The 16,263-nt window shown below is 34.2% G+C and overlaps 1 protein-coding gene across 5 annotated transcripts in view; it reads left to right on the top strand.

The window, feature by feature from the left end:
* Window positions 1-16,263, top strand: part of LOC138128967 (zinc finger protein rotund-like) — a 198,797-nt gene that overhangs the window by 136,938 nt on the left and 45,596 nt on the right. For all 5 annotated transcript variants that reach the window (XM_069045219.1, XM_069045221.1, XM_069045220.1 and 2 more), the window contains one exon: window positions 8,060-8,171. In XM_069045219.1, the coding sequence (XP_068901320.1) occupies window positions 8,060-8,171 (112 nt within the window). The remainder of the gene's footprint in view (window positions 1-8,059; window positions 8,172-16,263) is intronic.

The raw sequence follows: 16,263 nt of genomic DNA, 5'->3' as shown, positions 1-16,263 counted from the left end.
CTTCCGACAGAAATTCTGAACTACTCGTAATTAATTATAATTACTGAATACTAATTCAGCCATTTCGGTAACGCGATAACATTCACAATTGAGGGTTTTTTAGCAATTTGATTTTAAAAACGTAAAGGTTGGTGAGCTGATGTCAAAATTTCTTTGTTTTTAAAACTTGGAATCAGCAGAGTATCCGATAAGACCATGCTCCTAAGAGAATTTAATTTAATTACTTAATTACAAATTACAAAAGCAACGAAAGTATAGTGTGGCATTTAAATGTTATAATTGGTGTCGTTTCCGGTAAAAGCGTTGGCAGAGTAGTTTTTACTAATTGTTACTAACTAATTCGGACAAGTCGACTGAAAAATAATGCTTCTGAACCGTTCAGAATTAAGAGAAATTAGCAAAAAGTGGTTCTGTTTGGTAAACTTAGCCCTGCTAGATGTTTGAATTGTTAATTGGTTGAAATTTGTGTTTTTACTAATTAATAACTTAGTCAAATTGATCTAAAGGAATTATGTATTAAACTAGTCGTAATTAATTTGAATTATTATTGAGCTTTACAGTTATTTTTAATTGTTTTCACAGCTCAACGGTGATTTTTAAAGTTTTTGAAAAACAAAGCTATCACAGTTTTTCAAAATGGGTCATCTGAAAATCAAATATTTGAAGTTTGAAATTTAAAAACTGTATTAGACTGGTAAATAATTACTCTTAAATTAAGAAAATTAATTGCTAACTCAGAGAAACATGTTTTGAAAAGCACAAAGAAATACAAAATGGTTTTAAAACTGTGTAGTACAATATTTTTTAAAATTTTTGTCAAATTAATAGTACATATGTATACTGTATTTAGAAAATGAAGAACTGCTAGATGTCAAGATTGTTAATTTCTTCATTCAAAATGTACTAATTACATACTATCAATTCAACCAAATTTACTAGAAATTAATTATTTTTCTGAGTTCTTCCGCGTTACATAATTCTAATTACTAATATTTATGCTGTGGTCAAAACAAAGTAGTAAAAAAAAACAATTATTCTAAAAATATACTTCCTCGTATAAGAAAACAATACTTTCATTTTTGTTTTTCACGAAAAGAAACTTAATGAATTAATTGATTAAATTAATACTTCGAATTTATATTCAGAACCCGTGCGAGCAAAACTCGATTCGTAGATTGGTTCATACCGTTTTTAATTTGACAGTTATCAAATTTAGAGTAGCTCAGATCTATCACAGCACACAATGCGCACTGCACAATGTTCTATTAGCTTGTACCGCAGACGATCTTCAATTATTCACCTCTCCTGTATTATACTGGTTCTAAGAGAAGAATGCAGTTTTATCGGAAAAGACATCAACTCTCTACTTTCAGGAGGACTTCCACATACTATACACTTTTATCAAACTTTTTACACTGAAAACGGGAATAACCAAATACAAAAATATACCAGGTGGTTTTCAAAAATATAATACCTGATTTGAACAGTTTAACAACACCCAGTATTGTATTGGAAATATGTTCTGATTCCTGAGAAGGGATTTAGCACGCAGACCACTTAATTACAAACATATTTCAGAAAACAATCGCCACAAAAAACATTATACCGAGAGTGCCATTTACAAGACGGTGTATCATTTACTATGAAAATTAAAAAAGTGTGACCAGTTGAAGAATCACCCTGTATAGATTTCAAAAGTTATTCTAAAATTCGATTGAAATTTCATGTGCGTGCTATAAAATAATGTCGGGTGTTCATTTAAATTTATTCTCAAAGTTGGCGTTGAAGACTCGTTTGTGAACGCACCACAGTGTTCAGAGCAAAAACACAAACAACGCAAAAAGTGAGGTTAGATTTAGACAGGTGAGACCTGATCTGTAATCGGTGGTGCGTTCACAATCGATTCTTCAACGCCTACTTTGAGGATAAATTTAAATGAACACCCCATATAACCAACACACAATTCTGCTACATGATTTTGTATGTTTTTTGAAAAAAATGATGTTTGACATATACGGGGATGCAATAGGGACTTTAAGTATTTTGAAAATACACTGATTTATCTTTTAAAAAATCAGTTGGAAACAAGATTTTATTGAATTTGTTAATGGAAGGAAAAACTAATGATCCTTCCATATATTTATTTATAAACTGATATCGAACCTGACATTAAGTTTGCTTTGGAAACAAACAGCTAAATTCGTAGAATTATTTACGTATGTCGGGAGTATACAGTGTGTTCAAAAAATTGCACGAACCTCTTGTCCGGTCACCGTACTTGTAATCAAAGCCTTTTGTGATTCTTATAAAAAAAGTCATCAAGGATATACTTATATACCTACAATCGTTAGAGAGATGGAAAGAGAACTCCACATTTTTTGTTATCATTAACATTTGTGACTTTATTAAATCACGAAGATCATATTTGTATTTTTTGTGTGGATCCTGTGTATGATTTTTAAAAATGTTTTCCATTTCGTAAGAGAATATTTTAAATTTAATTTGGATTTGGAAGTTGCGTCGAAAGTTGTAGGTGGGGCAAATTATTCAGATAATTTTAATTCATCCTTTCAACTTTCAGAGTTCACTTTATTTGAGAAATTCTGGATCTTCAGCTCGGCGTTTCGACATTTCTTTGATGATTAATTCAAACTATGCGAAAGCAAAAATTTCCCGTTCCACTTTGCTCATTTCTATCCGTTGGACGGTCGTCTTCGTCGAGGCCCCGAACCGCGGCGTGCTTTGGCCCAAGTGTCACTTTTGACAGCCGCCCCAGGCCCACATCGAATTCTGCGGTGTTGTGCATTCTTGGCGGGCGGTTTCCAGGGCCGGACGCGGGCCAGGTGCAGGTCGCGTCGATACCGCACGAAACGTTCTGGAATAGGCGCGGGGCCGGGGGTGGGATCGGCTGCCGCCGCCGCTCGAAAAAATCGCCCTCTTCGCCGTGTGTCGGTGGAGTTTTTTCTTTTTTTTTCGCCGGCCGGGCCGCGGGTGGGGGACGGTACGTTCGGAAAAAAAATGGCGCGCAAGCGTGAGCCCGAAAAAGTCGAAGAGCGGCGACGGCCGGGGGCGGCGGGCCGGGGTACATGTACAGCCTCCCCCTGCCCCCTCCGCCCCTCCTCGTCTAACGTTATTGATTTTCATAAAGCGTCTCTGTTCGTTCGTCTAGTCCTGACCTGCGGCACGTCGATCCTTATTCGGCAGGACATCGATTTAGGGGAGTCCTTCGTCCTTTTTATGTTGTTTACACGACGTGTGGGATCCTCCTGGGCGGCGGCGACGGCCCGGAGGACAAGTCCCGTCAAGAGGACCGGACTGGGACGTTTCCGCCGAGGCGCCACCCGATCGGACCGATTATCGGGCCGCGACGGGCGCCGGTACGGTCCTGGCGAAACACGCCGGCTCATGAAAGTTCCAGGGGGGCTGGGACTATTCCGGACAAATAAATTAAGTATGGCCGTTTTGGCCGATTCGCGATTGTCACACATTTGCCGCTTAATTCGCCGTAAATTGGTCCATAAATCAGCGGAATGAAAATTTTGTCGGTTCGCATTTCGCTGAATTTATTAAAATATGTGTCACGTGAACAGCATTGTCTGTTAATTAAACGTATCTGTGAATTTTACATTGTTACATTAAATTTAATGTCAATTTTCCGTTGCGAATTAAACGTTGACGTCCTAAGTTTAAATCAAAATCTGTTCTTAACTGTTCCCCATTTTTAACAAACTTGAGCAATAATTCATTAATTATGTGACAACAATAATAACAATAAGACATTAATAATTTTGTAATAATTTCATTTTAAAGTTTTCAGTATTACGGGTGTTTTTTAAAATTTGGCGTCGAAGTTGGCGTTGAAGAGTCGATTGTGAACGCACCACCACAACTCTGATCAGCTGTTTAAATCTAACCTCACTTTTTGCCTTGTTTGTGTTTTTAATCTGCAGTTTGAAAAATCTGTGTTTTAAGATGAGTGGGTCATTCACAATCGACTCTTCAACGCCAACTTCGACGCCAAATTTAAAAAAACACCCTTTACACGTTTTTTACTTTTTAACTTCAACATATTATAGGAATTATTGATTTCGGAATGGAGTTAAAAAATTAATTAAAAACCTCGCTGAAAAAATAAAAAATTAAAGCGAAGAGCGATGCGATAGCTAGAACATTGAATTTATTTCATACTTTATCAATTTTCAGGTTTCATAAAATACTAAGAAAAAAAAAACAACCCTTCGAAAGCAAGATCGTCTTTATTTTTTTTTTTAATTTAAATACAAACACATTTACACTTTCAGAGAATCTTTTTTTTTCTGTTAATTTACCAAAAATTCAATTAAAAACCACCTTCGGAATTATATAACTTTTTTTTATTGGTACGTTCAAATTTCTTAATGTTTTATAGGTTTAAGAGATAATTAAATGAAAACAGTAATTTAACATTCATATAGGAAATCCAACATTAAAGAAAAAACTAATTTGTCTTTTTTTATAATTCGAGGATGAAAAATATATTTGTTAAATTTATAACGATTTATCGTAAAATTAAATAAAAAAATTTACTAAAAGTTTGATTTGAAAATAATTAATTAAAGAAAACCTAATAATTTATATTGACCAGATACATACTCAGCTCATTTCAATTTGTTATAAAGAATGATCAAATATTAAGAAGTAAAATATAAAAATACCTATATATCGGGTGTTCATTTAAATGTATCCTCAAAGTAGGCGTTGAAGAGTCGATTGTGAACTCACCACGGATCACGGATCAGCTGTTTAGATCTAACCTCACTTTTTGCGTTGTTTGTGTTTTTATTCTGCAGACTGACGAGTGGTGCGTTCACAATCGACTCTTCAACGCCAACTATGAGGATAAATTTAAATGAACACCCCATATATTTAACGCGGAAATAAAAAGGTAAAATTCTGAAAAACAAATTATTCTTAAATACAATTTTAAATAAAAATTATTTGAAAAGAAAATTAACAAAATGTGAATTTGTGTACATTCTAATAGAAGTTTCTTCATAATTAAGTAATTTTTTGACAAGTCGTGGATTAGTTGGTTCATAATAAGAAAAATTACTTGTACGTTATAAAACGTTAAAAACAAATTTTTACAAATTTAATTAAAGGACTAATCCAATTAGTTGCCTCGTTAAATTTATCCTTGCTGTAATATTTCATTGATTTACATGTTAAAAACACAACAATTTTTCCTTTAGAAATGTATCAATCTTTTATAATATTGCAATCCAGACATTATTTTGGTTAAGTTTCTATTTTAACAAATAACGAATAAGAAAAATGTAACATTTGAAAATGTAACAATTACTGATTTAACAATTTTAATTAAAAAAAAAGAATTAATTCATTACCGTCACAATTTTGCAAATTTTTATTTCCTATTTCTTAGACATATTTTTGAAGACATTATTTTTTGCCACAAGAAGAAAAAAGGTAATAATTTAAAAAACTGGTACATTTAATTTGTTAATTTTGGTAAAAACTTTCTAAGTCAAAGTTTGAATAAAATTCCCAGATGATTCCAAAATTTATAAAGTTGTATAAGGTTAACTAATTAAAAACTTAAATATTGAAGACAAGTTTCAACCTTAAACCTTGTTAATACTTCGGAAAATTTACTAATTAAAAGATTGTATCTGTTAATTCTGGCGTAAATTGAATTTATTAAACCACAGTTTATTTATAAAATTTCTTGGGCGCAACTTATTTAATTAATTAGATCAATCAAGTAAATTTTCAACAATTTCATAATGCAAATACAAGGTATCTATAAATGATTGTCGGGTCAAACCAGCTTTGGAAAAAAAGATTATTGTGCCGCCTTTTTGAAACAGATACCCAATTGTAATTTATTATTAACTGTCACATCTGACATTAATGGCGTCTTATTTGCGCTTTTCAATCCAGTTTCGTCCCTTATATTCGTTTTATCACAGTTAATAAACCTTGTGACATTCAGAATTTGCCGAATTTATTCTACATATATGACAAGTTTTCATAGCAAGCTGGACCAAACAATCATTTATAGATACCCTGTAGCAATTATTTAATTTTTTTTTTATATTGTAAACACCCAATTTAATTATCATATTCCTCAACTGAAAATTAGTATATTTTTTAAACTAATTTAATTAACGCAAACGCTGTTTAAACGCGACCGATTTTATTTAAACCGTAAAATGAAATTTCCACGCCAACTTTGAACCAATTTAATTAATTTTTGTATAAATCCTCACACTAGTCTGCATTGCCCTCGAATGAAATATTAATTTAATATAACACATTTTTTAAAATCGCTAAAATCAAAAACGTTTAAAAAAAAATAAAAAACTATATAACTTTGTCACGTCATTTCTTAATCCACGTTTATCAATTCAAAAGTGTCACGTGACCAATTTTTAATCTACCGCACCAGCGCTCGATCAATTTTAATCGATCCCCTCGCAATCTGATAGCCTGCGGTTTAAATGAATCCATTACGTTTCACAAAGTTTACTTTTAACGAGATATTAATTTTATTTGGAGCTTAATTTGTCGAGTTTTCTCTTCAGAAAAGTTTCAGATTGGGTGAAAGAACGGAAAAGTTCCGTCTTTAAAGGCAACAATTCAATTTACATTTCCACTAACAATCAAACAATCAATTGTAAATCGACCAATTATTAAAGACAAATGACGGTAGAAATTACATCTAAAATGCATTCACGTTGTTTTGGCATACCTAATGGGAAAGCAGGGAAATTTTGCATTTAATTTGGTCTGTTGGATTAGGTTATGTTTTTGTAAGTTTGAGGTTATAAATAGCGTCAATGTCTAGTGCATTGTTGTCAGTTTTACTAGTTTGCAACAGAAGAATACTATGACATCGCGGGAATTTCAGCAACATGTTAAAGGTCTGCAGTTTAGTGACGGAAATATCAAACGTTAAAAAAATAAATCATGGCCTCCTATTACGCCAAAACAACGTGAAAAAAAAATAGTTGAAGTGGAGGTTTATAGGCGGCGATTTTTATCGTTTTTATAATTTTTTCGAGGGGTGCGTGCCGCCTCCGGTAAATCTGGCAGCTTGATAAACTATTTCAAATCGCGAAATTAGAAAAAATTCACATTTAGATTTTCTTGGGGAACTCCCTAATCACGAATGGTCCAATTTTGGATCGGAATTGTCGCAATCACGCACCGAGTTGGCGTTTCAGCTGAAAATCAGCCCCGCTGAAAAAATGTTTCAGCTCCGATTGTGCCCCTAAATTGAGTCGTAAATTAATTTCGGATAATTCGATGGGACGTCCCTCGGCAAACAGCTCCGTTAAGAGTTTAATCGTGGACCAAGTGAAAAATCGTCTTCAGTCCGGGCCATAAATTCGTAATTCGTCGCCGACTCACGAAGAAGTCGCACTTTAATTGAATAATTAATTAAATCGAAAAAACTCGCCGACGATGGATCTTCTTGGGCCGATTTTGGTCCAATTAAGTCCAGATCCTCGGCAAGACCCGTTATGATTTTTTAATTGGTCGAGCGGAAAAAACTGAACGGCCGACCTTGGCCATAAAATCAAAAGTCCACGTCACCGTTCGAAAACTATTCGAAAAAAATATGGGGGCGGGTCCGTCTTTGTTTCCGCACCCTGTCATCACCGGATCGAGATGAAAAATTGATGAAGGCCGTCCGTTTCCGTCCCATGACTTATTGATGGGCGCGATGTACGTGTCCAAATTTTAAAGTCCGGCCCTGACCCCCCGGGGGCCCCGTAATAACGTCGGCGGCCGGGAGAGCGCAGCACCCCTTAAAAAATTCATATTATCAATAATAATCAAGGAGGCGGCCGTGTACTGTCTAGGGGTCGTTATATCAAACTGGCGGGGGTGAGTACATGACCTTGCCGTCGGCATGGTAACCAGACAACGCTCGACATTGCGCCCCCCAACAGCCGGCGTTTCTTTCGACCCCGGGAAAAAATATTTATAAACGAAATGCCCGAATCACACTCGGACATGGTACCTAATGGGATTTGTCTTTTGGGGGTTGCAGTGCGGCCAACACGCCAAGGACGACTACCCCAACTGGACGAGGAACACGATGGGGATCAACAAGCAGGGGTACGAGGCCAAGATGAACGACCACAACCAGATGCACCAGAAAAGTGAGTGGTTTTTGCAGATCTGACCATTTTTTCAAACACACAAAAAATTGTCCAAGGACCAAAGTGTCCAAAGCTCGGAAGCATAATAATCTGAAGCTTTAGTTCACAGAGAAAAAAAAAACAAACTGATCCAAAGACATTTGGAAGCTTCGTTCTTCTTATTTTTTCTGGTAATGCGACAAAAATTGAATAAAAAATTACCATGGCAATTTACATAGCATTACCTGTTTTTACGTGCAAATTTGTTATTGTTTTGCCAGTTTAGCGCATTAATTAAATTAAAACAGCTACTTAGGTATCGTTTAAAAAATGCAAAATTAAAGAACGAGCTGAAAATAATCGAGTATTTTTTGTGTAATTTAAGGAGGGAGAAATATTGTTTAAATTTAGCACGGTTGATCTATTTAGCACGAGACGAATTAAATTAGAAATTTATTTAGTCTCGGGTTGATTACGCTTTGTTTGTTTCATTAGAACGTGAATAAATTAGAGAAAAACTAATTATTTATATTTTATTGGTATTAAATAGACTGGTTTCAGGAATATTAAAAAATTAAATTTGATTCATCAGGAACAATTTCAATTTAAAGCTAAGAAATATGTTTCACACGAAAAATTAAAAAAACAAATAGTTTCAAAGAGGGGAAATAAAAAAAAAAAGAAAATTTGAAGAGAAAAATATTTAAGCTTTTAAGTTCTTAAAATTATTTTTATAAAAAAGAATACTCGCATGTGTAGAATAGGATAGTTTTCTTTAGGTGTGAAAAAAGTCAGGTTAATTAAAAAAGTTGGTAAATTAGAGACATTTTGAGAAAAAGGACGAAAATGATAATGGAAAGGAAAAAATGTGTGAATAAAATTCTTGATGGTTCTGAAAACCTTTTGGAGCTTTTGAATCTGTTGGCCTCAACTTATCAAATTTAAAATGAGAATAAAAAAAATAGTAGGTATCTAATAAAGAATCATCTAAGAGAATTGTTGTATTTTGACGTAAGCAAAAATATAAAAATGTATTTTTTCTTCAAACGTCAGTAAAATATGACTGCTGGATTGATAATTCTAAAGTGTCACTTCATTGCCATGGCATCGGATGAGTTGACGAGCGGCAGATAAAGTTATTATCTTCGCTGACGAGCGGGAGATAAAGCAAACTAGCTAAATCATTTGAAATTCCTAACTCAAATTTTAAAAAACTTGGAAAAATTGGAAGCTGCAGTGAATAAATAAGATTTAATCAAGAAACTTGTACATATGTAATTGTACTTGCAAAATTTATCCAAATTGAATCTGGTTGGCAGAATAATCTATACTCGTATATGTTTATAAAACTGAATGTCTGTTTGTATATTTTGTATACAAATCTACAGTTTTACTCCGATCTTGATGAAATTTTGTACACTTGATCTTCAAAACAAGAAGAAAATTACTGTCTACTTTAATTTTACAAAAACCAACCCCTACTACCATTTTCAACCCTGTTAAGAAAAAAAGACAGTTTTTTCGAGTTGGAAATACCCTCACTTCGCCGCTTCACCCCTATTTCATCCTCTGAGTATATCGTCACCTTCGCCGCTTGACACCCACAAAAAGCAACCCCTATTATCATTTTTAAGCCTGTTAAGCAAAAAAAAATGTTTTTTCGAGTTGGAAATCGCGTTTGCATGATATGTTCATTTTTGCTCCTAATAACATAATATACTATTATGGGAATTCCAATTACATAGGTGTAGCAAATTTTGAAAAAAATATAAAACGAAAGTTAAGTATGTAATGTTACACAATAATTACCAAAAAAAAAGAAGATGAATCACAATCAAAACAATTTTTTTAGTACACAATTTAATTTAATAATAAAACAAAGCAAAATTAGGTAGATGTTGTGGAATCTTTCTGCAACAGTCAGAAAATTTCTAAATTTGTTAGTAAATCCAAAAAATTAATTTCCAAAAAACAACAAAGTTGTCAGAGTTCTCGATCACTCTTAATACATTTTTGTTGTTTATCTGTCGCTGTAAAAAATAAAATTTCGAAAATATTGCCACACCATTTTTCTACATACATATTTTTGGGAGATCGTAATTCGTTTTTTTTAATGCACAACGTAGCTTTAAAATGTTGCAAGTTTTTTTTATTTAATTTTTTATTACAGTGCGTCAAGATCTTTAAAAATGGTAATTCTCAAGTAGTGACCCAATTTTAATTCAATTGAAAAAACCATTTTGAAAAAGTCTACAGTAAAAAAATAGTTGATTTAAGATAATGTTCTTCAAATCAGTCAGCTTGCATTAATTGTTACAATATAAAAATTAAATTTGCATATGACGCACTTTAAAAAATATGACCTTGAAAACGTGTTCAAATCTACTAGTTCGATATAAAATGTAGTAAATCAAATAGTAAACGTTAATTACTAGATATTTTTGGAGTGACTAGAACTCGATTTCTTGTTAATTTGAAATTGATTATTCGGAAATTTGATTGGTGCATACAAAGGTCACATCCATATTTTAAAATGTTCCTGAAATAAAAGAGATGACCTTGAAAACGTGTGGAGTGGTCGAATATGACTTGGATTTTTTATTTTTAATTAGATTTCACAAATACCTCGCACAACGTAAATGCAATATTAAAACTAGGTACATGTCAAATTTACTAAAAAAATTAATTAGTTATTGTTGGAAAATCGCAAAATTTTGCATGTTTTCAATCCCTTTCGCTTCTCACAAAAAATGAAATTTCGGTGAGTGGTTAAAAAAAATCAAAAAGCAAAAATCTTTAGCACTTTTGACTGTTCAGTGGAACTGCCAAAATCTTCACAGGTTGTGCAACACAAAACTAATCAGAACAGATCTAATAACAAATGTTTCTTGTTTAAAGCAACCGTAAGAGTTGTCTCAAATGTATCGGGCCTTCAAATAAATATATATTTAAAGTAGACGTAGGCGACATTCTAATTCTTTTAACAGTGTAAAGTAATTTTTGTAGGTAACCAATTATTCTCCTGAGTTACATAGGTTACATAGTAAGCTTTTTTCCAATTTCATATTGTCATATTCCGTGGAGGGGGAATAGGGAGAATGCACTACAAAAATTAAAAATATTTTCTAACCTAATTTTATTTCGTTTAAATGTCAGACGTTTCATATGTCAGTTTCTACGCTGGAAAAATGTTGCAAACAATTGAATTTCCATAGGTTGCTCTAAATATAAATTTATTTGAAGGCCCTTTATATTAAAAAAGGTCAAGCGCATTTGAAAATAAAATCATTTCTCACCAAAGCCATCTTAAATGAAAAAGGTAGAAACTGAACAATGGAGGTAAAGCGAGGTGACAAAGAGGATTGTAAGGATCTTCACGCTGTCCTTCACAAAGGGTGACAAGCTGAACTCTACACAGTCGTCTTTATTTACAAAGAATCCCTGGTAAAAATTGGATGTTCCAAAATTTGTTTAGAACACTCTGTATCCTGCTTTCTCTTTTTTGAGCGTGTGCAGCTCTAATTTTAAATTTACACCACACATATTAATTAAAAAAAGAAAACAAAAAAGATAGTAAATTTTGGTTTTTTCAAACATTTGAATTATTTAATTGATGATCCATTTGATAAAGTGAGATCGTAAAAATTTTCGAAACTAGAATTTTTATGCTTGGGAATGTTAAATAATGTACATATCCTACTTTTAAGTCCTAATTTCTTCTTTTTAATTTTGAAAATGTAGACATTTTTAATTGCTCAGTGAGCTTCACTTTTATAAAAGACTAATTAAAAAAATTAAATTAATTTGTACCAGACAAAATATCCATCATTTAAATAATATCTCAAACATATGTTTCGTTTTTAAATAAAAAACAAACGCAATTAAAAGTGCGCAATAATCATAAAATTAAGTAATAAATTAAGCGACAACTGGTAATTTGTGAAGCAGGCGTTTTTGTCCTTTTAAGGTTTAATTTATTTCTGTGATAATACGCATTTGTCGGCGATACGTCAAAAATGTTGACTACGCCCACTTCCAGGGTTTTCCAGTCCCAGAAGTAAATTTCCCCAAAAAAACAACATTTTTAAATTTACGTCAGGTTCGTGCGATTTTTGACTTTTGAACTCGCGTCCGGCGAATCTAAATCAGATGCCGTTAATTTTTTTCACGCGAGCCGGTCCTGTTACGCCGATGTCCCACATACGAGATCGAAGGGGGCCTTAAAAATGGCAACTTGCAACCGATCTAAAAAGATAATTAATTAATTATGCCAACGACCCGAGGTGAATTTGTTGAATAAATTAATAATTTATTAGAACGTTCACGTCAAAGCAGGCTGCCGAATTTCGCCTGGTATTTTATGGTGGGTTATTAATTAGAATTCGGACGGAATGAAGGTGGGGCACCGGTTAGAAAGGGGCCTCGAATGCTTTTTCAAAGGAACGCAAAAATTTTTCGATCGGACAAAAGAAACGGCGCCGGAAATCGAACTGGACACAAGTGGTACAAAAGGGTCATTCCGAAATAGGACCAGTCTAAGATGCGAGAGAGTGCAATTTTCGCCGGCACGTCCGTCAGACGGTGACCGTGCGAAATTTTGTTGCTACTAAAAATAAATTCAACGCAGTTTTTTTTATCAAAGGAACGTGTATTTTCGGGGATGTAAGTTCATGCTCTTCGATCTAAAACACCGAAGATCTTAGTTGCCTCAGGGCAGAGTGTACTTGATGTTGCAATTGTTTGTTCATAACACCAACAAGTGATGCACTGTCATCAGAAATTTTCCAACAATTTGCATCGAAGAATTTTTCCGTTCACTAATTACAGGTACGCGGTGCAGAAATTTTCAAGCGTACAATTTAAAAAAAAATGTGAGACGAAAATTTTCAAAAATGTTGGCACTTTTGTAAATAAATAGGTGCCATGGCACTCTATATTAATAATGAAAACTTTTTCAGTCACCGCAAATAATCAAATCAATGCCAAAATATGATTAAGAGGAGCTAATGATAACTGTCAAATTCACAATTGTTTCAAATTAAGAAAGAGATATCAGAAGTTTTTTTAATTCAAATTAATTAGAAATTCTAGTACCAGTTGGGGTTGAAGAGTCGATTGTGAACACACCACTGGTCAGGTCAGGTTAAAAACACAAACAACGCAAAAAGTGAGGTTAGTTTTAGACAGCTGATGCGCGATCCGTAAGCCGTGGTGGGTTCACAATCGACTCTGCAACGCCAACTGTGAGGAGAAATTTAAATGAACAGCCGATATATTAATATGTATATAATAATAATAACAGACTTTAAATGTCACTTTTATTTGCAAGTACATTTTATTTTTTGCAATTGCGCTACGTTGTTTTTTAATACACTCTGAACTCGTTGACATCTGATCTGATCTGTCACAAAAACAGTGGAACAACAAAACAAAATCACGGCCAAACGACATTTCGCTACCGACCTTTGAAAAACAAAACGGCATCAGCCAATTAAATAACATATTATTTCGCATAAGTGGGTGCTTAGCAAATGAAATAAAAATAGCCATAAAACATGCCAAACATCAGCAGCACGATAAGAACACGCCATTAATCGAGGACAAGAACTGCTTTCCGGGTGTTACTCCTGGCGACGGCGCCGCCGCTGGACCCTTCTCCGCATTAAAATTTCAAAAATGGAAACGTCCACACCACCGACACGCTCATATTTTTCATTCTGGAGTCGTTGTTTTGTCCTGCCGTGAAATATTTAAATCCGAGTGGGACGCAGTACTGGCACAAGGAAATTATTACAGCCTACCTTTACGTAATCTTTAATGTAACAACATTAATCGCCAGGTGCGTATCATTAATTTTGTCCGAAGTATGTGTAAATAGTTGTTTATTTTTTGTCAATTTAATTGCACCGGAACATTAGAATAATATTTATAACGTACGAGATGCTAATCCTTCTGTCACATTCGGCTCTCAGCTGTCCGTGAAACGTCAAGGACCCGGGACACTTGTCAAGAACCAGTCCGCGCGAAGAACGCGCGGATCCTTGGAGCGCGCCGCGGAAAACCCGCGCGATTTCCAAATGACAGGTGCCGTTTTACGGCAGATATTGTTGTTTTTTCTTTAATTTAATTCAACTTAATTACGGTAGCTTGTCGAAACAGTTTGTTAGACGGGCAACAGCTGTAAATTTTCGATGGCTGACACCTACACATGTCACTTTCGGTTTTATTTAAATCGTTAGGAACAATCAAAGGATGAATGAACACAGAACTGAAAATAGTTTTCGGTTATTTTTTGCGCACAGATAACCCCGGGGTCAGTTTTATCCTAATGTTGCCGAAAAAAAGTGTGCAGTAAAATTTTATCTCCAGTGTCGTAAATCATAGAGGATTAGAGGAATGTCGACGATTGTTATTAATACCATGTACACGCAGTGGCCACAAAAAGAACTACGTTCTGTAGTAGTTTTTCGTTGTCATCTACATCCTGTTTTGTTTTATTTTATTTTTTTTGTAGAGTTTTGTTTGTTTTTTCTTGTCGATTATTCTATTTACACAGATCCGATATCTCAAGTTTAACAATTTTTTATTCCTTATCTCATTTCAATTCAATGCTTTTAATGAAAATATTTTTCCATGTCTTATCTTCATGACTGTATCCTCTTGTTTTACATTTTTTATACTTATTAATTAGGTACTCTTTCATTTTTTTTCTCATTTGATTTCTTATTCACTTACATAATATTCCTTTTATCTGTTTGTTTATAAGATTTTTTTTCTACTATCTTCATCCATAATATCTCCTTTTTACTTCACTTGTTTCTACTGTCGTAACCTTCTTTTTTCTCTTAATATCAACGAAATTAACAACATTCTGTTTTGACCTGCATTATTGTTATTATCATCATCATCATCATTTTAGAATATTACTTTGTTTGTTATTATTGTTGCTTTTCAGTTTTTTTTAGAATCTTAGCGTACACTCTGTATGTTATCAGGGCTATAACACTTTTTATTTCCTGTTGAAAAAATATTTTCCGAAAATTGTTCCAAACCGAGTTGACGAGAGCAGGACGTAAAATGTAGATCAGGTGTGCCAATCGAAAAAAACAAAAAACGTGACGTGCAAATTTCGATTCGTCCAGCACTACTTTCTAGTTGCCTTATTCGCCGCCTTTTTTAACCCCCGTTTTCCAAAAACGTCCACCGATTTCCAACGCCCGTCACTCGGCCATTGTCCGACGGTTTCACTTTTTTTTTCTCTCCCGAAATTTCAACCCGACAGCACGACACTGACTGACTGACAGCGGCCGTTAATAAATTTTCGTAATCGTACCGCAACGTAACGAATCACACCGAATTTCTCTGTCACGTTGCGATTGCGGAACGACAAACGCTCAGGGCCGTCGAAAAGTCCACCGCGGACAAAATCGCACGACAGGAAATCGATTGTATACAGGGTGATTGACTGAAACTACGCGTGCTCGAAAATTCTGAACAAACAGTCGAGTGTGGTGTTTTGGGCCTCTCGCAGTCATTGTCATTGTAAAGACAAGCGAGCATGTTTTTTTGATTTGATATTATTTTGAAAATTGTGTCAAAAATTGTATCGTGACAAGCGAAGGTGTAGCAAATGACAGCAAAACGCTTGTAGGGCCAAAAAAAAATTAAATTTGACAACAGGACGTCATATAGCACCATATGGTGTGCTCAAAATTTTGAAAAATTGTCCAAAAATTGTGTCATTTGCCTAAACGAAGATCCTATTATCGAAAAACAAACAAATTTGGGATCTTTCGTTGCCTCAGGTCAAAATATTGTCTCTGACATTCGGTGAAGTCGAAACGCGCAACTACAAAACAAGTGAGCATCGCCTTTTCGAAGAAAACATCGTCGGATTACCTTTCTTGGAAACAATTGAACGTCGTGTACTTGATCTACAGATTCGAGGAACGTTCTTGACCTTTTGTAAATAATGTGGCGCCAGGTGTCGTCAAAATTTTGTATTATTTTGAAAATGTTTTCCAAAATTGTCCCGTCTTTAGTCAAGGTGGTGCGGTACTATAGCAGGCTCTGCCTGCAAGAATAAAAAATGCAACATGCGTTGTTACACATC

The sequence above is a fragment of the Tenebrio molitor genome, chromosome 4, assembly GCF_963966145.1.
Source record: "Tenebrio molitor chromosome 4, icTenMoli1.1, whole genome shotgun sequence".
NCBI classification, from domain to species: Eukaryota; Metazoa; Arthropoda; class Insecta; order Coleoptera; family Tenebrionidae; genus Tenebrio; species Tenebrio molitor.
The sequence above is the reverse complement of the archived record's forward strand: the minus strand, read 5'-3'. Positions and strand labels throughout refer to the sequence as shown.